Source organism: Heptranchias perlo, chromosome 5, assembly GCF_035084215.1.
Source record: "Heptranchias perlo isolate sHepPer1 chromosome 5, sHepPer1.hap1, whole genome shotgun sequence".
Taxonomy (NCBI): domain Eukaryota; kingdom Metazoa; phylum Chordata; class Chondrichthyes; order Hexanchiformes; family Hexanchidae; genus Heptranchias; species Heptranchias perlo.
The window spans coordinates 91,841,432-91,863,404 of record NC_090329.1 but is presented as its reverse complement, the minus strand read 5'-3'; the positions used below and the strand labels follow the sequence as shown (position 1 = coordinate 91,863,404).

Sequence of the window (21,973 nt, the reverse complement as noted above, 5' to 3'; positions counted from 1 at the left end):
AACCTTCCGAGATCTCTGCGCTCCTCCAATTCTTGCCTCTTGCGCTCCCCTGATTTTAATCATTCTACCATTGGTGGCCATGTCCTCAGCTGTCCAGGCCCTAAGCTCTGGAATTCCCTCCTTAAACCTCTCCACCTCTCTACCTCTCTCTCCTCCTTTTAAGATGCTCCTTAAAAACGACCTCTTTGACCAAGCTTTTGGTCACCTGTCCTAATAATCTCCTTATATGACTCGGTGTCAAATTTTGTTTGATAATCGCTCCTGTGAAGCACCTTGGGATGTCTTATTACATTAAAGGCGCTATATAAATGCAAGTTGTTGTTGTAGTAAAATTTAGCATGTCTTCTAGTGCACTGTGTGTTGAACATAGAAACCATAATGCATAATGGAACCTCCCTTTCATTCTAGTACATTTGATTGTACTAAAAATTGTCGTACTTTACATCAGCTTTATAATCCCTGATTTAACCTTTTGTTCCTTAAAATTCTAGTATTAATCGTCTCTAGTTTCTCTTTAATCAACAATTTAAGAATTCACAAGATCACTTTGAAAAAAAGATTGGCTCTTCGGTTCATTTGATATCATTCTTCAAGAATATTGACCCATTACAGCTTTTAATGCCCTCTTGAACAGGAAGATACGACTTCTGTTAATACTGTGACAGTGCAGCATTCCCTCAATACTATATTGAAGTGTCATCCTAGATTGAATGCTGATGTCCTGGTGTGGAGCTTGAATTCACAACCTTCTGACTCAGAGGCTACTAACTGAACCAAGCTGACACATAACACTTAGTGTTTATGGAAATTCATTTCAATAACCACAAATAAAACACCTGTTTAAAAAATATTCCTCTATATGCAATTTTTCTTTTCTTTCTGGCTTGCGCATGTTAGCAACTGAACATCAAAGTATTTGCTTATAATGTAGTGTTTGTTTTGCATTACTTATTGTTCATGGTTGAACAATTTAGGGAAACATAACACATGGCATGGTGAAATGATTCACATTGTTTCTGAGTGATATCGCTAAAGGAGTATTGGGTGGGTGTATCCACTACTGCTCATTTTGCGCCTCTGCCTAAGTTGAATTTTACCCTCAGCGTGTCCTTTAGAATTCCGTGTCAATAGTCAACGTCATGCAAACCCAAACTGATATTTCCATTTCAAACTACATATAAAAGGATCAGCTGGACTCAGTTGGTAGCACTGTTGCCTCTGCATCAGAAGGATGTGCAATCAAGCCCCACAGCAGGATTGAGCACATTATTCAGGGTGATACTTTAATACAGTTCTGATGTAGTGTTGGCAAGAGGTGCTATCCTTTCAATGACATGTTAAACCAAGACTTAATCTAGTCATATGTTCAAGATCCCATGGCATTATTTGATGAAGAGCAGGAAGTACATCTTGTCCAAAATTCTTTTCTCAACAATAAGAAGAAGTTGGATTCATATGGCAACTTTAACATAGAAAATGTCCAAAGATGGATGGTGGGATTGGGGGTGGGGGTGGGAGAAAGGGAAAGTAAAGAAAAAAGGAATAAAGAAATGGTCAATGAGCCAAGGTAGGAGAGTTAGGATAGGTAACTGTAAGCTTGGACAAAAAGATGGGCTTTGAAAAGGTTTTTAAAGTTGGACAAGTAGACAGGCAGAGATAATTCCAGAGAGTAGGGCTGAGGTTGTTGAGGACTCTTCCATCAATGGCAGGGGGGGGGGGGGAGGGCAAAAGGAAGGCAGGAAGTGCAAAAGGCCATACTCAAAGGACTGAAGGGTGGGACAGCTAGGTAAGACTGGAGGAGGTTGCAAAGATAAGGTAGGGAGAGGCCATGAATGGATTTGAAGATAAGCATGAGGATTTTAAATTCAATATCCTGGTGATAGGAACCAATGTAAGTCAGCAAGGATGGGAGTGATAGGCTAGCAAGATTAGTGAAACTGAGCTTTGAACATGTTGGAGTTTTTGGAGGGTGGAGGATGGGAGGCCAGCCAGGAGGATATTAGAGAAGTTGAGTCTAGAGGTGACAAAAATGTGGCTAGGGGTTTCAGCATCAGTGGGTGCGAAGTAGGGGTGGAAGAGGTTTATGTTGTGGAAGTCAAAGTACAGAGTTTTGGTGATGGATAGGATGTGGAGTTGAAGTTCAGTTCTGAGTCAGACAGGATGCCAAGGTTTTGCATGGCCTGGTTCAGCCCGAGAAAGTGGCTTGGGAGGGTTATGGTGCTGGTGGCAAAAGAACCAAGTTTATGGGAGTGGCTAAAAACAATGGCTTTGAAATTTCTGATGCTCAGAGTTGAAAGAAATTTGACTCATCCACGCCTTGGATCTGACAGCACAGGGGTCGAGGGAAATTTTGGAGAAGGAGAGCTGGAGGTCAGCAATTCTCAACCAACACAGTTAACAAAAACAAATGAACAAATTGCTGTTTGTGGGACCTTGCTGTGTGCAAAATGGCTGCTCCATTTACCTATTTAGTGACTGCACTGCAAACTGATTAATTTTATGTAAACTACTTTGGAATGTTCCTGAGAGATGTGAAAAGGTGCCGAATGAATACAAATTTTTTCTTTCTAAAAGTAATAGTGGTTGTATGCTTAATCTTATTGAATTATTCACTTATTCTACAGCATTATTATGCATTACAGTCATCACAGTAGAAGACACAAAAAACATATCGGAAATAGTGGGGAACCAAGGGTCTAATGAGAGTGAGGAACTTAAACATAGGAACATAGGAACAGGAGTAGGCCATTCAGCCCATCGAGCCCGCTCCTCCATTTAATAAGATCATGGCTGATCTGTGATCTAACTCCATATACCTGCCTTTGGCCCATATCCTTTAATACCTTTGGTTGGCAAAAAGCTATCTATCTCAGATTTAAATTTAGTAATTGAGCTAGCATCATTTGCCGTTTGCGGAAGAGAGTTCCAAACTTCTACCACCCTTTGTGTGTAGAAATGTTTTCTAATCTCGCTCCTGAAAGGTCTGGCTCTAATTTTTAGACTGTGCCCCCTACTCCTAGAATCCCCAACCAGTGGAAATAGTTTCTCTCTATCCACCCTATCTGTTCCCCTTAATATCTTATAAACTTTGATCAGATCACCCCTTAACTTTCTAAACTCCAGAGAATATAACCCCAATTTATGTAATCTCGCCTCGTAATTTAACCCTTGAAGTCCGGGTATCATTCTAGTAAACCTACGCTGCACTCCCTCCCAGGCCAATATGTCCTTCCGAAGGTGCGGTGCCCAGAACTGCTCACAGTACTCCAGGTGCGGTCTAACCAGGGTTTTAAAGTAACTAAGATTAGTAAATAAAAAGTACTGGAGAAATTAATGGAACTAAAAGTTGACAAATCCCCTGGACCTGATGGCCTACATCCTGGGTTCTAAAAGAGGTGGCTGCAGAGATAGTGGATGCATTGGTTACGATCTTCCAGAATTCCCTAGATTCTAGAATAGTTCCTGTGGATTGGAAGGTAGCAAATGTAACCCGGCTATTCAAGAAAGGAGGGAGAGAGAAAACAGGGAACTATAGGCCAGTTAGCCTGATATCAGTAGTAGGGACGTAGTAACGGCATTTAGAAAATCATAATATGATTAGACAGCATCAACATGGTTTTATGAAAGGGAACTCGTGTTTGACAAACCTATTAGAGTTTAATGAGGGTGTAACTAGCAGGGTAGATAAGGGGGACACCAGTGGATGTAATATATTTGGATTTTTAAAAGGCAGTCATAAGATTAGGTCTCATGGGATTGGTGGTAATATATTGGCATGGATTGAGAGTTGGTTAACGGACAGAAAAGAGAGAGTAGGAATAAACGGGTCATTTTCGGGTTAGCAGGTTGTAACTAGTGGGGTACCGCAAAGATCAGTGCTTGGACCTTAGCTGTTTACAATATATATCAATTACTTAGATAAGGGAACCGAGTGTAATGTATCCAAGTTTGCTGACAATACAAAACTAGGTGGGAAAGTAAGCTGTGAGGAGGATGCAAAGAGGCTGCAAAGGGATATCGACAGGTTAAGTGAGTGGGCGAGAAGGTGGCAGATGGAGTATAATGTGGGGAATTGTGAAATTATCCACTTTGGTAGGAAGAATAGAAAAGGTGAGAGACTAAGAAATGTTGGTATTCAGAGAGATTTGGGTGTCCTTGTACACGAATCACAAAAAGTTAACATGCCGGTATAGCAAGCAATTAGGAAGGCAAATGGTATGTTATCCTTTATTGCAAGGGGGTTAGAGTATAAGAGTAAGGAGGTCTTGCTGCAATTATATAGGTCTCTGGTTAGACCACACCTGGAGTACTGTGTACGGTTTTGGTCTCCTTACCTAAGAAAGGATAGACTTGTCTTAGAGGGGGTGCAACAAAGGTTCTCTAGAACGATTCCTGGGATGAGAGGGTTGTCCTATGAGGAGAGATTGTCTAGAATGGGCCTATATTCTCTGGATTTTAGAAGAATGAGAGGTGATCTCATTGAAGCATATAAAATTCTTAGAGGACTTGATGGAGTAGATGCTGAGAGGCTGTTTCCCCTGGCTGGAGAATTAGAACTAGGGCACATAGTCTCAGGATAAGGGGTCGGCCATTTAGGACTGAAATGAGGAAAAATTTCTTCACTCAGAGAATTGTGAATCTTTGGAATTCTCTTCTCCAGAGGGCTGTGGATGCTCAGTCGTTGAGTATATTCAAGACTGAGAGTGATAGATTTTTGGACACTAAGGGGATCAAGGGATATGGGGCAAGGGTGGGAAAGTGGAGTTGAGTCAGCCATGATCTTGTTGAATGTCGGAGCAGGCTCGAGGGGCCATATGGCTGAGTCCTGTTCCTATTTCTTACCTTCTTATTAATTTATTTGATGACTATTGTAACCGCATTCTTCACCGGACAACACTGTCATTTAGAAAGGCTGAGTAAAACTAGATCATCATCCTATTTAGGATTCATAAACAGATAAAAAAACCATGCCACACCACCAAATATGGCCAAACTATTTCTAAAATCAGATTCATAAAGATTAGGAGGCTGTTCATTTCATTGAGTCTGTGCTGATGCTAACTCTTCAACTGGAGTTATATTTTGTTAACCTGCCCTTTCCCTGTGTCTTTTTATATACTTCCATTTTCCAATACCTATTTAATTCCATTTCAAATGATGCTTTAGTCTCTCTGTCAGTAGCCACTTGTGGTAAAACATTCAATGCCCCAATAATGCTCTGAGTGAAAATGAAATTCTTCTAACTTCTCTTTCATTCTTCTTGTGATGATCCTCAGTCTATGCCCCATTGTTACTGATTTGCTGACCAGCAGAAATAATCTTTCACTGTTTACCATCCAAAGCCTTTAAAAAAAACTCTATTAAGTACTTTTCCTTAACCCTTTCTGTTTCAGTGAGAAAATGTTCAGTTTTGGGTCCTTTTTACATTCCTATAAGCTAATCTCATTCTGGTGAGTCTTTGCTGCACTTTTTCCATGGTGCTAATATCCTTCTTATAACAGAGTGGCCAGAACTGCATGCAATAGGGCCGAATCCTCAATGAGGAGTTGATTCCATGCTCCCGTGCTCCCAGTGGGGAGCTGGTTCCGCACAACTAGGCTCCCAGCAGCGAGCAGCACTTGACAAGGTGCATTGCGGGAAATCACAGGCACACAGCCTGTGACTTTCAGCCAGTTAAAATGAATGGATGGAAAATCATGGGCTCCACACCCGTGATTACCCTGCAAGTGCCTCTCTCTTCCAATTATGTAGGAGCGTACATTCAGCCCTAATACACCAACAGTGGTCACACTAATGTCTTGTGCAAATTCAACGTCACTTCCTTGCTTTATATTCAATGCCCCTTGCATATACAACGATCATACCAGATTTGTACTTTAATATCTATTCTTTTCAGATAACCAATTTGGGAGATATTTAATATTATTTAGTATCCATATTTTGCCTTGAGTAACTGCTCATCATAATCTCATCAGGTTGCAGAGGTTTAAAATCTAATTCCTTTAAAAGTACATTGACAATATCAGAGCAAACACAATTTTTACCAAATTTTGGGCTTTGAGAATGGCTTGGATTAAGCTGTCAGAAAACCTACTGCTTTAGAATGGGAAACTGTGTTGTACCAGTGAGTATGCAAGTGAACTGCAATGCCAAGTATAACATGCTCTCATTGACAAAGTTTTTAGGGTCTTCTTGGACAGGTGGTCCTCATATAGACCATACTGATATGGCCTCTTGCATCATTCTTTTACTGCTTCAGGCCACCTAACCTTTGCTTGAAGGTTGTGATCAATCTCCTTGGATAGATGACCAGGCTTAGTATTTGACAGACATTCACAGTCTCTTGCTCTCTCTCTCTCTTCTCACACTCACACACAAGTGGGTCATGCCCAAATAGGAGGTCTTAAATACCAGTGACATCGGAAATCAGAAGCTTCAACTCCTCATGGAGATACTTGCACTTTTTCCTTATTTCTCAATTCACTATGTACTGAGGTTTCAAAATAGTGAAATTAAACATAACAGGTACAAAAATGATTTTGGTAAATTTCTGATGACTATAATTATAAAGTACAATTGCAGAAATTAGTATAACTGTGAGAGCAGTTTATTCTCTGAATAAGGTAATACACTGTGGTCTTGTACTTTGGTTCATTTGTAATTACCTACTTCCAAGCGAGCAATAGTAGGAAGGCGTAAACTGGACAAACTAATTTCCTACTTTTTTTCCTTTTTAGAGTAATTTCTCTATTCGCTTTTGTGGGTACTGGTCTCAGAATTCCAGCTGGCTTATGGGATATCCACCACAAGATGGAGACAATGTTACAGTGGAGAATGGCCAAACACTGCTACTAGATACTAACACAAGTGTGCTTTACTTCCTGCATGTCAAAGGTCAGGTTGTTTCTATAAGATTAATACTCTGTTTACGTCAACCTCTGAACTTGTGTTGAGACCACAGTGGATGGGCTCACAGTATTCAGGCAATCATTTTAATCCTACTGAATTTAGCATGAGAGCTATGACACTAACAGTAGCCTGCCTTCATTTATTATTTAAAAAGGATTAAAATTTTTATTTTTTTATTCCTTAGAGATTACAGACAACAATGTAGTTCCAAATGTGTTTTTTTTTTCAAATGACCTTTTGTGGATTTCATTACTATAATGGCAGCAGTGATCCCCTTCAGCACTGCAGAGACTGGATGAACCTAAAGCTTGGATCTAACATGACCATTAGGTGTTTGAATAGTCCTTGCTAAAGCTTGTTTCAAAATGAAAATAGTCTTTTTGACAAAATAGTTTCACTGCATGGTATTGCCGTAACACTTCTGTTTGAATTTATTTTGAAGGGATTTTCATGAGGTTCACACAAAACAGGCCTCACACAAGTCCATATTGCCATAAAATTTCTGTATAGCCTAGTGAGTACATGTTGTATAACTGCTTGTGTTACTATTTTCAGCCACCTGGTGTCAGCTGTAGCTCAGTAGTGACACTCTCGCCTCTGAGGCAGGAGGTTGTAGGTTCATAGTCCCATTCCAGAGACTTGAGCATAAGATATAGGCGGACACTGCAGTGCAGTACTGAAGGAGTGCTGCGCTGTCGGAGGTGCCGTCCTTCAAATGAGATGTTAAACCGAGGCCCTGTCTGCCCTCTTAGGTGGATGTAAAAGATCCCATGGTACTATTTTGAAAAAGAGCAGTGGAGATCTCTCTCAACCAACGTCACAGAAAAAACAGATTATCTGTTCATTATTGCATTGCTGTTTGCGGGATCTTGCTGTGTGCAAATTGACTGCTGCATTTCCTACATTACAACAGTGAATACACTTTAAAAGTGCTTTATTACAGAGTGCTTTGGGATCTCCTAAGGTCATGAAAGGTGTTCTATAAATGCAAGTCTTTTATCCTTTCACCTACTACCTAATACCCACCTGGTGTTTTTCATGTAAGTGTTAGAAATTTCACGGACTTTCCCTTGCGCAAGTTATTTATTTTAAACTATCCAGCCATGCGGACTGGGTGACACAATAGATTGGTATTTTGTGTTTTGCCTCTGGAATCTAGCTTTTATAAATATTTCCTCTCTCTGCCGACTGTCCCTCTTACATGAAGTGAGTTTGCCGATTAGGAGGGGCATCTGAGGAGGCAGTTCAGAAATTGCAGAATGAGTTAAATAAAATATGTAAATATGGCAGAGCAATGGCGTGAAATTTAACGCAGACAAATATAAAGTGCTACACATAGAGAGATAAAAATAAGTGACACTCACACTCCATGAATGGTATTCAAATAGCTTAGGATGAAGGCGAACAAGACCTAGGAGTCTTAGTAAACTTGATTCTCAACATCCCTGATTAATGTGGAGCCGCATCCAACAAAGTGAATGGAATGCTGAGCTACACAGTTAAAATAGAAGAATATATGTCAAATGAAATTGTGACCAAGTTGTAAAATGCTCTGGTCAGATGACACCTTGAAAACTGCATCCAGTTCTGCTCGTCAAGACTCAAGGAAGATGACCGGAGCAGAAATCGCTCCCGATATCATGGAGCAGCTCAATGGCACTCTCCGTTTTTAGTGGCGAATTGAAGGAGCAAGTTCCCGTGTTTGCACATGTGCACTAAAACGCTGAAAGCATGAACCTACTCCTATTGGTTCGCCGGCGATTTGACAGCTGCAAAGAAAGGGCGATCGCACATTGCAATCACAGAAATCACTGAAAAATCTCAAACTTGCTCATCTGTCCAGCTGGAATGTAACTAATTACGCCACCAAAAGGTACACTTGAAAATACCAGGTCTAAACTAAGTTTTAAAAGTGCTTTTTGACAGTTTATGACTGCCAAACAGCTAAAAATTAAATTTTAAAAATGTGGAATCTCATATTACTCCTCATTTTAATAGTTTTTGGTCAATTACTTTTCCCTTCTGTTTCTTTAGCTTTTTATATAAAAAAATTAAATTTTTGTTTACAATGACTTCCAGAATACTAACTTTAAATGAATGAAGTCTGCTTGCCTGCATGTGGGCGTGACTTCTCTTCCTGACAGATTTTGCGGGGGTGTCTTCCATTCCCACAGACTGTCCCATGCGAATCACCTTCTGTTGCTGAGAGGTTGAATTGATAGCGCACAATTTCACAAAACTTCAAAATCAATCAAGTTGACGCTGCAGAGCCGGCAGAAAATACATTCGTTGTTTTAATTTGCAAGAGTTGCGGAGAGCGTTGCCACGCTGCTCAGAGCGATTTTTGGCCCAATAAAGCAGTAGAATTAGTGCAGCAAAGAGCCATGAGGCTGATCCCTAGTGTCAAAGGTTGGGGTATGAGGAAAGACTGGAGAAAATTGGGCTTTTCATTGTAGAAAGGAAGCATCTAAGAGGAGATGTTATAGAGGTAAATAGGATAGTCAATGGAATGGAGAGGATAGACAAAGGGACATCGGTTCAAAGTAGTAAAGGATAAAGTTAGGACTGATAAGCAATTTTACTTCACACACAGAGTAATCAATACATGGGACAGATTCCCAGGAAAAGTAGTGGAGGTGAAAACCCTGGAATCTTTTAAGAAACAGATATTTGGGCATTTAGGATCTCTGGCTGGGTGAATGAAACTGGGCTAAAATAGCTTTCCTTATCTGTAGTGATCTTGTGAATGTGGATGGCTTCAAAGCTCAAATCTACCTATAATTTAGCACAGATAAGCATTGTAAAGATGGCTGTAGTGGGAAATGGAAGTGTAACATTGCAGCGGTGATGGATAATCTTCTAAAGTTGGGGTTAAGGCACATGACTGAATAGAGTGGAGAGAGCTTTACTCTTTGCCTCGCCATAGAGTGTCTAAACCATGGCCCATAGCCCATGAGCCCTGACAATTTGGCCTACAAAGTCCAGACAACCATTTCTATTTGTGCTTATGCTGCTTATTCTCTGGTTAGTCCTGTTTGAATTTTGCAGGTCTGGAAGTATGGAAAAGACAGTTCTTAGCATTATTACCTCGCTGATGGAAAAATCCTAATTAAGAACACTGGGATATTTTAACATCCATAGCTTGAGATATATTCAAATTAATGGGAACTGATACATTTTTGGATCTCTTCTGGTCTTCTTATTCTAAATTACCTCAGATCACTCTCATGGGCAAGTCCCAACCCAATACCCTTGAGAGTGTTTATCCTAGCCTTGAGAGCAAGGTAAACCTTCAGTAATATGCCCGAGAGAACGAGCAGCAAACATATTATTTTGTAAGCTACTGGAATTTAATCTACACCTCCACAGGTTTTCTCCCCAGTCTTCAAAAGGAGAGCATCATATTGGATCTTGTTTTGAGTTTAAGGAGCGCTGTCATTATTGTTGTAATCCTATTCAACAGAAGCTTGAAGTTTAACCATTTGAAAAGTTGTTCACATCAAATTGATGTAAAGCAAAGGAATTCCTTTGTGACACATTCAGTCCAGTTTATAGCCTTTTGTTTTGCCTTTCTTCAGTGCATGACGCTACTGATCCAGAGGTCCACACGTGTGTGATGGTCCCTATATTTATTGGTCTTTTTTTTTCCCCCTTTGGTTTCAATTTATGATGCCCTTGTTGCAATGAATTTTGCATCCCCTGCTGTCCTGCTGGCCCTAGTGACTGAAGGTTGGCACAAAATCTGTTTTAAGATTTCAAAAATATCTAAATATTTTTTTTGTCCCATTCTCAACACACATCCACATATGTAATGTTCTGGTGGTCTGCATTCCTTTTCCAGTAGCCTGCCCATATCAGGCAATCCCTTCTCCATAACCCCCCCGCCACCCTCCCCACCACGGGGCAGCTCAATTTCTAACAGACGAAAACATGAATGTTAAAGGTAAATGGCATGAAAGGGAAATAAAAGCCCCAGTTTCTATTTGTTAATTCTATTTGCAAATGTGCCAGCAAATAGAATCAACAAATAATCTCAGTGGAGAAAGCAAAAAAAAAATGCTCCAAGGAAAAAGCTATAATGAAGTCAGACAACAAAAGAACTGTGGATAAAATAAAATGAAGGAGAGAAGAGAAAAAGTACTCAAGTAGAAAAAATTCAAAAGTGGCAGCAGCTTCCAGGATTATTTCAGTATTGCTAAATCACAGGATTTCCCTTCTGTGCTGCTAAATACCACAATACCCATTCCAATGCTGCCAAACTCTAAGGGCCCGATATCAGGAGGGAGGTGGGTTGGCAGCGGGGGGTCGACTGGGCGCGTGGGTAACCCGGCCAGTGAAATCGGTGGGTTTGGCACGCGATCGTAAGTAAATTGGAGCCACTTACCTGTGCTTCCGGGTTTCACGCTGGAAAGCTGCGCAGCGGGCAGACTGCACACCCGCATCGTAGGCTGTCGGCTGGAGGAGCCCTATTTAAAGGGGCAGTCCTCCACTGACTGATGTTGCAGAAAATAGGCAAAATTACAGCATGGAGCAGCCCAGGGGGAAGACTGCTCCCAGGTGTAATGATGCCTCACTCCAGGTCTTACTGGATGGGGTGAGGAGAAGGAGGAGGAGGAGGGAGATCTTCCACCCGGCGGATGGGAGGAAGTGGGCCTGCCTCTGCCATCACGAAGGCCTGGCTCGAGGTGGCAGAGGAGGTCACCTGCACCACCAACATATCACGCACCTGCTTACAGTGCAGGAGGCGCTTCAATGACCTAACCAGGTCAACCAAAGTGAGTACTCTTACTCATTCCCCTATACTCCGTCTGCCACATCACCGCCCCCACCCGACATCTCCTTCTGCACTGCCAACACTACTCTATCACATCACTCCTCACACCCACTGATCCCTCATGCTCATCTTACCAGCACTTCCTCACCTCCCCAGTACTCATCCCGCCACTACCACTCAACTCAATCCTCATACAATCTCATGGCTCTATCTCATACTCACTCTCTCATGCATCTCTTTCACGGTCAGCCTCACCCCACCTGCCACTAACTGTGCTACAGCCACAGGGCATGCATCACGTACATGTAGTAGGAAGCGTAAGGGAAATGTGTCGTGAGAATGGAGGGAATGCACAAGGGTGTTTGAGGGTTTGTCATGGTTTTTACTTATATTTGATTTCTGATCAACTCACATTACATATTATATTGTCATCACTACTGCCACGTCTTGGCCATTCTTGACTGGCTTGTGCAATAATGCCCTTTCATGAGGTTCTCCATGAACACCCTTGATGCCACCCATTGGGTCACCCTACAGTGGGTCTATGTGTAGTTGCACGACTGCTTTGTGCAGGTGCCTGTTGCGTGGCACTGTGTTGTGCAGCTCCACGTGGCGGAGGTGGACGGCGTACCCGGTGAGGCTGGTGATGTTGCTCGTCCTCCAGTGGAGTGATGAATGCAGCTATGGAACCCCCTCCCACCACCCCCCCCCCCTCAATCCTGATGGTGTGAGTGTGAGGGGGTCCACAAAGTAGGTAAATGTGTTTGGACAGCAGAGTTTAGAGTACGATGTAATAATTTGGAGTGTGGAGACAACGGTGTGGCAGGCAAAACTTTGTCTGAGGTGACAGAGTGCCCTGCTGCAATGAATGAGGTATTCCCCCCAACTGTCAAGGAATCCTCTGCATCTCCCAATGGCTGCTGACTGAAACACGTCTGCAACAACAGGGAGTCTTTCCCACAGCATGGGAAACACGCTGAGGAGAGTCCAAAATCACATCCCTGCTAAAATCTCTTCCCAATGAGGTCTGTCAACGACCTCAAGTACCTCCCTAACTATCTAAACTCTCATCCCGCCGGCTTTAATTGCCGATGGGAGTCCCGCATGCGGGGGCTCCGTGCACACCGATTCGCGTCATTGGGAATCCAGGACCCGCTCTGGGATTCCCCAATATTAGGAACCTGCTCGGCCATCTTAAAATTGACCCCCAGGAGACCCCTCAGTATTGCTGAACTTCACAACCCCCTCTCCCATGCTGCTAAGCCTCAAGACTCCTCCCCCTCCCCATCCCCCCATCATGCTACCAAATCCGGGATCCGCCTCCATAGCTGTCAAACCATAGCACCCCTGCGCAGTACTGCATCGCAGTAGCCCCCACCGCAGTACTCCATCGCAGTAGCTCCCACCGCAGTACCCCACCACAGTAGCCCCCACCGCAGTACCCCCCCACCACAGTACTCCATCGCAGTACCCCCCACCACAGTACTCCATCGCAGTACCCCCCCACCACAGTACTCCATCGCAGTACCCCCCACCACAGTACCCCCCACCACAGTACTCCATCGCAGTACCCCCACCACAGTACTCCATCGCAGTACCCCCCCACCACAGTACTCCACCACAGTACCCCCCACCACAGTACTCCATCGCAGTACCCCCCACCACAGTACTCCATCGCAGTACCCCCCCACCACAGTACTCCATCGCAGTACCCCCCACCACAGTACTCCATCGCAGTACCCCCCACCACAGTACTCCATCGCAGTACCCCCCACCACAGTACTCCATCGCAGTACCCCCCCACCACAGTACTCCATCGCAGTACCCCCCCACCACAGTACTCCATCGCAGTACCCCCCCACCACAGTACTCCATCGCAGTACCCCCCACCACAGTACTCCATCGCAGTACCCCCCACCACAGTACTTCATCGCAGTACCCCCCACCACAGTACTCCATCGCAGTACCCCCCACCACAGTACTCCATCGCAGTACCCCCTACCACAGTACTCCACCGCAGTACCCCCCACCACAGTACTCCATCGCAGTACCCCCCACCACAGTACTCCATCGCAGTACCCCCCACCACAGTACTCCATCGCAGTACCCCCCACCACAGTACTCCATCGCAGTACCCCTCACCACAGTACTCCATCGCAGTACCCCCCCACCACAGTACTTCATCGCAGTACCCCCCACCACAGTACTTCATCGCAGTACCCCCCACCACAGTACCCCCCACCACAGTACTTCATTGCAGTACCCCCCACCACAGTACTCCATCGCAGTACCCCCCACCACAGTACTCCATCGCAGTACCCCCCACCACAGTACTCCATCGCAGTACCCCCCCACCACAGTACTCCATCGCAGTATTGCCAGACCTCAGTGCTGTAAAATCTTAGGACCTATCTTCTTTGTGCTGCTAAACTCCGACTTGGTACATCTTGCCTGGCATCTTGGTAAGAGCTAAAAGTTGAGATAAAATAGGCAAAGGAACACCGGTGCCTGGGCCTCAGCTATTCAAGAAAGGAGGGAACGAGAAAACAGGGAACTACAGGCCAGTTAACCTGACATCAGTCGTCGGGAAAATGCTGGAATCCATTATAGAGAAAGTGGTAACAGGGCACTTTGAAAATCATAATATAATTAGACAGAGCCAACGTGGTTTTATGAAAGGGAATTCTTGTTTGACAAACCTATTGGAGTTTTTTGAGGATGTAACTAGCAGGGTAGATAAAGGGGCACCAGTGGATGTCGTATATTTGATTTTCAAAAGGCATTTGATAAGTGGCCACATAAAAGGTTGCTGCACAAGATATGGGCTCATGGGGTTGGGGGTAACATATTAATATGGATAGAGGATTGGTTAACGGACAGAAAACAGAGAGTCGAGATAAATGGATCATTTTCAGGTTGGCAGGCTGTAACTAGTGGGGTGCCACAAGGATCAGTGCTTGGGCCTCAGCTATTTACAATCTATATTAATGACTTAGATGAAGGGACCGAGTGTAATGTATCCAAGTTTGCTGACGATACAAAGCTAGGTGGAAAAGTAAGCTGTGAGGAGGACACAAAGAGTCTGCAAAGGAATATAGATAGGTTAAGTGAGCGGGCAAGAAGGTGGTAGATGGAGTATAATGTGGGGAAATGTGAGGTTATTCACTTTGGTAGGAAGAATAGAAAAACAGAATATTTTTTAAGTGGTGAGAAACTATTAAATGTTCATGTTCAGAGAGACTTGGGAGTCCTAGTACAAGAAGCACAAAGCGGGTGATTTTAAACCCAAGAACGTGTGGGTTGGGGGTGGGTGGGAGTTGAAAACAGTTGTTTTTTTGGGTTGCGACTGCAAAATATTTGCACTTGGCATTCCCAGTGGGAAGCCTGTACTTTTCTGCGCCAACATTAAATCTGGAAATAAAGCCAGGTTGCGGTTGTGACCCAAAAAACAACTGTTTTCAACTCCCACCTGCCGCCAACCCACCCGTTCTTGGGGTTTAAAATTACCCCCAAAAGTTAGCATGCAGGTAAAGCAAGCAATTAGGAAAGCCAATGGCATGTTGGCCTTTATTGCAAGGGGATTGAAGTACAAGAGTAAGGAAATCTTATGACAATTGTACAGGGCTTTGGTGAGACCTCACCTAGAGTATTGCGTACAGTTTTGGAGTCCTTGTCTAAGGAAGGATATACTTGCCTTAGAGGTGGTGCAACAAAGGTTCACTACATTAATTTGTGGGATGAGAGGGTTGTCCTATGAGGAGAGAATGGGCCTATACTCTCTGGAGTTTAGAAGAATGAGAGGTGATCTCATTGAAATATATAAGATTATGAGGGGGCTTGACAGGGTAGATGCTGAGAGGTTGTTTCCCCTGGCTGGAGTGCCTCAAACTAGGGGGCATAGACTCAGGATAAGGGGTCAGCAATTTAAAACTGAGTTGAGGAGGAAATTCTTCACTCAGAGGGTTGTGAATCTTTGGAATTCTCTACCCCAGAGGGCTGTGGATACTGAATCGTTGAATATATTCAATGCTGAGATAGGTAGATTTTTTGACTCGGGAATCAAGGGATCTGGGGATTGGGCAGAAAAGTGGAGTTGAGGTCGAAGATCAGCCATGATCTGATTGAATGGTGGAGCAGGCTTGAGGGGCCATGTGACCTACCCCTGCTCCTATTTCTTATGTTCTTATAATAATGGTAATTAAGGCCAAGGAAAAACAGACGAAAGCAGGAATGTTGTTCCCCAAAACACCTGTAAAAATCGCATAATATGATGCAATACCAACATAATTTGACTTATTCAGACACTGTAAATTAATGGCCCCGATAATACATTGTATGTTATGTGGCATAACAGCCACTATCATTATAAAACAACATATCCTCCAACTCACACTTTATATATTTAAATTAGCGGGATAGATACATTATTCCAGTTTAAATAGATAAAGTGTGCATTGGAGGATGTCCTCCTTGGGTCACACTTCCTGTGTCACATTCTGATTTCACACATCTTGACTTACTACTATCTGGCACCATTCCTTTTGATTGGATCAATAATCTGAAGCTATGACAACTCAGAAGTACAAAACCTGGGCCAATTAAATCACACAAAATGCTTTTCAAATTCCTTTCGACCTCCATTTTTGTCCTTCAACTATTCAATTAGACAAAGGTAAAATATATATATACTACGAATACAAAACTTAACAAACATGTAAAAACATTAATAATTTCCAACAAATATTCCTCCTTACCTATTAAATTGCCGTATTCCTCTGCTAAATGTCTCTAGCAACTTTTATCCCAAGACCTAATTTCTATCGGACATCTGGGAGTTCAGTTTCCCTGTCATTGCCACTCTCTTTTCTTCCTCTAACTGCAGTCTCTGCCCTCGAGGTTTCAACACCCCGGGACTGTTTAACAAATGGTCTGCCTGTCTCCCTGATGCTCCTGCCGGCTGCTACCCCACTCTTCCTCTTGGCTGACCCTTGCCTAACTGCTTCCTATGCCCAGCCAACTTTCTCCCGCACTATCAGTCTGACTCCTTCGCTTGCTGATGTCCTGCTTGATTCTTTCCTGACCCCACTTTTCTGATTTGCCCATTGGCTGCCTACCTGTACTTTCTCCCTAACTATTTCTGACTATTTCCCACTCCACCCCAACTTTTCTTGCCCTGGCTGCCTGCCGACTTCTTAGCCGTCGACCATGCCAGACTATTCCAGCTCCCTGGCTGTCCAACCATTTAACCTGCCCGCTGCCCACCCAACTCTTTCCTTGCTGCTCTCGCACTAACTGCTCACCTGAATCCTTTTCCACCAACATGCCTCCACACTTCATGCCAGCTCCTCAAAAATCTCTATTACATGGGTAATAAAATAAACCCAAATGATTTGAAATAACAGCTGACCAAAACAAGTCGATACGGACTAAATGGAGATAAGTGAATATAGTACGCCAGACAAAAAAGAACATAACACATGTAGGGAGCAGAAACAATCAAAAGCAATTCAATTCACCAAGTGTGTGGTAAAAAATAAATCAATTGCACAAATCGTGATGAGAATACAAAACTAATCTGAAACCGTTGCAAAACAGAATGAAATAGGGGCAACATATAGAAAAATCCAATAAGATACAACATACACTCAAATGAAAAACAAATTTACATGCCCAATAACAATAAACCGGCAAAAAGTAACACAAAACTTTTAAGGAGATAGGATACAAAACAAAATATTAAATCAGCAATCTTTATTGAAGTAAAAAATGGCCAGTAAAATAAATCACAGTAATTACAATGACATTTAAACAACATAAACTTATATTTACTACTAAAATTATAAAGCAAATTAATTTAATTTTAATTTCTATGTGTAATTCTTTTTACATATAATCTATTTTACCATAAATTATTTATTTTTATCCTACATTTCATTTATTCTCATCAGAAACTGAAATATTCCACCATTATTATAATATATTGATGTCAATAGATGGAAAATCACAGGCAGTACACCGACAATTTTCTGATAACCCTCCCGCAGTGTGGTGGAGTGGGGCTGTGGAAGATTCCTCTCATTACCTGTTACATTACATAATCCTATCCTTATAAACTGTATCTGCTATATCATCATCCTACATTAATAACCATATCCATGACATCATCTAATCCTACCCTTATAAAATGACACATCCTCTCTGGCTACCCCTGAGCAATGCCACAGGTTTCAACTTATGTATTATTAGAAATTAGATTAGATTAATAGTAAATTGCTTTGTATTCCTGCTTCAGAATATGGTAGGGTTGAACAAGCTATGCATATGTTTTCCTCCCTCCCTCCCTCCCTCTGCAGCTGGTTTCATTGCAATATTGAAATTCTGGTACAGAGTGAACAGATACAATAAAATGCAAGCATGTGAGATATGTGCTGCACCCATGTAACATGCATTAACAGTTCATTTCAGTGAGTGAGATGATAACACTAGCCTTTGTGTCTTATCTAAATCACTTCAAAAAGTCATATGAATTATTCCAAGGAGTTGTTGTGCGCTGCTACCATATTCATTAAATATTAATAGCTTAAGGACTTCTCAGTGAATAATTATAATTTCCATGCCTCCTACTATAGATAATCCTACTGTTAATGTTAAAGATCATAAAGCCTACTTTTATAAAAGATGCTTGGTTCTTCTCCATCTTGCCTAAGATATTGATGATCATTATCGCCCTTGAGAGGACACAGAGGTGAGTAAACCAGGAGAATCCAAGTATGGGGAATCAAAGTTTTGAGGAAATTTTAAGGAAGATGTTTTTTTTTTTGGAAAAGGGAAGACTTGCAGGTAATCCATTTGAAATTCTGAAGTTTATATAGGGAGTAGACATAGCCAATCCTGACTAATTATTCACTCTGGTGAAGGATTCAAATACCAGAGGACACAAATTAATAAGTAGGAGTAAAAAAGGGAAGACAAACCTTTATCATCCAAAGTGCAATAAATCTATGGAATAAGTTACTGAAGAAGATCACTGAAGCAAACAGTATAAATAGGTTCAAGAGACAACTAGATGTTTTGCTATGAAAAAGCGATTGAGGAATATTGTTGAGAAAGTGGGTAAGTTAGTAGAGATCAATCAAAAAGGGAAATGTTTACTGAGCCTAATGGCACTGACTTTTCATAAACTTCTTATAAGTCTTAAACATTCCCCTTTTGGGGAAATTATTTTTGTTGTGAATACTCTTCCCATTTTTTTTTGAAAAATGTGTACCTCTTTCTCTTACTTGTGAGACAAATAATTGCATGGGTTGCTGAAGGGAGACTTGGCATGTTGGATCTCACAGCTAAACGGCAAGTAGTTCTAACAGTGAGTGGTTTTCATCGTAGAAGCATGAATTGACATCCTTCCTTGGATGTAACTCCAAGAGCTGGCTGGTCTTTCTTTAAACTGGCTTTTGCATTGGATGGGGTAGATTTTGACTTTGTGCGATAGTGTAAAATGGGTGGTAGTGAATTGAAGTCAATAGAAATAAAAATCGGGAGAGATGTAAAATGGATTGCTGACTCACTATCACCCGTTTTACACTATTGCACAAAGTCAGATTCTACCCTGATGTTTTATGTATGGTTCTTTGCATGACCTTAAGGAGGAGAGGTTGGAGTGGGGTTCCGATTTTAGGAAAAAAATCTTTAAAACTTCAAAAACTTTACTGTGATTGCACCATGATGATTGCCACATTAAGTTTCTACCAAAGATCTGCCATAGTGTGAACTTTTGCAACGAATCTTCGTATTTTTTGATCCATTTGTTGTTTTTCCACTTTTACTCCTTCTCCTCTGAAGACAATGGGGGTTAAATTGGTTAACATTCGTGCTGCCTGGTGATTTCAGTGATTGCTGAGTGCAGCCAGCGCTGCCTGTGCTGTTGATTGGCTGCACACACCAGCAGGGAGCCCTGATATCAGGAGTGTCTAGCACCACTTAAAGGTAGCCTGTACCTCTTAAAGGGGAGGTGCATTGTGGTGGTGGAAGTCAATTGTGAAGTGAATCTGTGCTGCAATATCACGAATCATGGTGGTGATGAGAACTCTGGAATTTTTAACGAGCAACAACTTGGCTGCTCAAAGTTTGGGGGAATCTTATTATTTTCAAAATGTAAGAGAAGGGTCTGAACAGAGTCTGAACGGAGATCAGAAGTCGCACACGTAAAACACAGATGCAGGTCCCGTCCTTATGTTTAAAAACTGTTGTTTTATTTTAAAATATTGAATAAAGGTTGCTCACAACTACATCCCACATCCTCCAATCTGCACGCCAGACCCCACCAATCTGCAGATCTGAGTTTGTACCGGGCCTGTGAGAGATCGTGCACCAAGGTTCTCTGATGACGCACTAGAGGCCTTGGTGCAAGAGGTGGACAGAAGGAGGGGCATCCTATATCCGCAGGGGGGCAAGAGGTCCTCTGGACATATACTCCCGAGGCAGTGGGACGCAGTGGGGGATGAGGTCAATGCCAGGAGCAAAGCACCACGAACATGGATGCAGTGCAGGAAGAAGTTCAGTGGTTTGACACGAGTGGTCAAGATGAGTGAGGTCAACTGTCAAGCGACATCTCCTACCAACTGCACCACTAGCCTCATCCACTGCTCCATGCACTACACCCCCCATCACCTACCTACCAACAAACTCTTTCAATCAGTACTCAACTTTTCCAATCAGATGCTTCATCTCACCCTCACACATTACCACTGTTGCAAGCTGCACACCCACAACTCAAAGGTCACATACACTGGCAACTATTCAACCATGACAGCCACTTCATCCAAACATGTTGCAGGACACTCACTGATACACATCCCACTTCCTTGCAGGAGAAGTTGGTGTGTAAAAAAGGCAGCAAGTGGCAGTGGTTCCACGGAACATGAACTTACTGTCCTCTCTTAGGATGACAGCATTCCTGTCCCACCCCCGCGACTCTGCCGTCAGCTAGCTAGCCCACTCCCTATAGAGCATTGAAACTTTATTATAGGAACAGGAATAGGCCATTTAGCCCCTCGAGCCTGTTCTGCCATTCATTGAGATCATGGCTGATCTGCGACCTAACTCCATATACCCACCTTAGAGTCCCTTAATACCTTTGGTTAACAAAAATCTATTAATCTCAGATTTAAAATTAACAATTGAGCTATCAATAACTATCATTCGTGAAAGAGAGTTACAAAGCTCTACCACCCTTTGCGTGTAGAAGTGTTTCCTAACTTCACTCCTGAAAGTCCTGGCTCTAATTTTTAGGCTATGCCCCCTGGTTAGTATTCACATCTAGGAGACCTCCAAAAAGAGGTACAAATGCATCAGCAGCCAGAGGCAATAATCCAGCAACTAACCTAGCAGTACAAGGAAGGTTCACTCGGTTAATCCCGGGGATGAGGGGGCGGACATATGAGGAGGGGTTGAGTAGATTGGGACTCTACTCATTGGAGTTCAGAAGAATGAGAGGCGATCTTATTGAAACATATAAGATTGTGAAGGGTCTTGATCGGGTGGATGCGGTAAGGATGTTCCCAAGGATGGGTGAAACTAGAACTAGGGGGCATAATTTTAGAATAAGGGGCTGCTCTTTCAAAACTGAGATGAGGAGAAACTTCTTCACTCAGAGGGTAGTAGGTCTGTGGAATTTGCTGCCCCAGGAAGCTGTGGAAGCTACATCATTAAATAAATTTAAAACAGAAATCGACAGTTTCCTAGAAGTAAAGGGAATTAGGGGCAGGAAATTGGACATGAATTTAGATTTGAGGTTAGGATCAGATCAGCCATGATCTTATTGAATGGCGGAGCAGGCTCGAGGGGCCGATTGGCCTACTCCTGCTCCTATTTCTTATGTTCTTATGTTAACCTGTAAATCCTGCACGGTCCCTTTAAATAGTGCTGGTGGGGGGGTCCTCCATGCCGTTTAAGACCTGTTCAGCTGTGCAAGGGTAAGACAGTGCTTTGGCTGGAGTGTGGCATTCCTAAATAGCAGCGGTCCCTTTAAATTTGTGTCTCACATTGATTTACATGATAATCTCCCTACTCTACATGCTGCCGGTGTTCGTTAGGTGCAACCACCTTTACCAAGATGGCATCCTGCGCACGTCATGCTTCATGTGTTCTAGAACCCCCTCCCCCAATAGTATATAGTATCATAGTATCATTGTGGGTACAGCATTTGGCCATTTGGCCCATCGTGCCTGTGCCGGCTCTTTGAAAGAGCTCAATTGAAAATTTCAAAACTGGGATTAATGGGTTTTTATTCGG

At 42.7% G+C, this 21,973-nt stretch overlaps 1 protein-coding gene across 1 annotated transcript in view; it reads left to right on the top strand.

Annotated features, from left to right (window-relative positions):
- LOC137321923 (fibrocystin-like) overlaps positions 1-21,973 on the top strand; it is a 440,431-nt gene that overhangs the window by 142,765 nt on the left and 275,693 nt on the right. Inside the window, exon 36 of the mRNA XM_067984789.1 lies at positions 6,738-6,894. Coding sequence (XP_067840890.1) covers positions 6,738-6,894 — 157 coding nt within the window. The remainder of the gene's footprint in view (positions 1-6,737; positions 6,895-21,973) is intronic.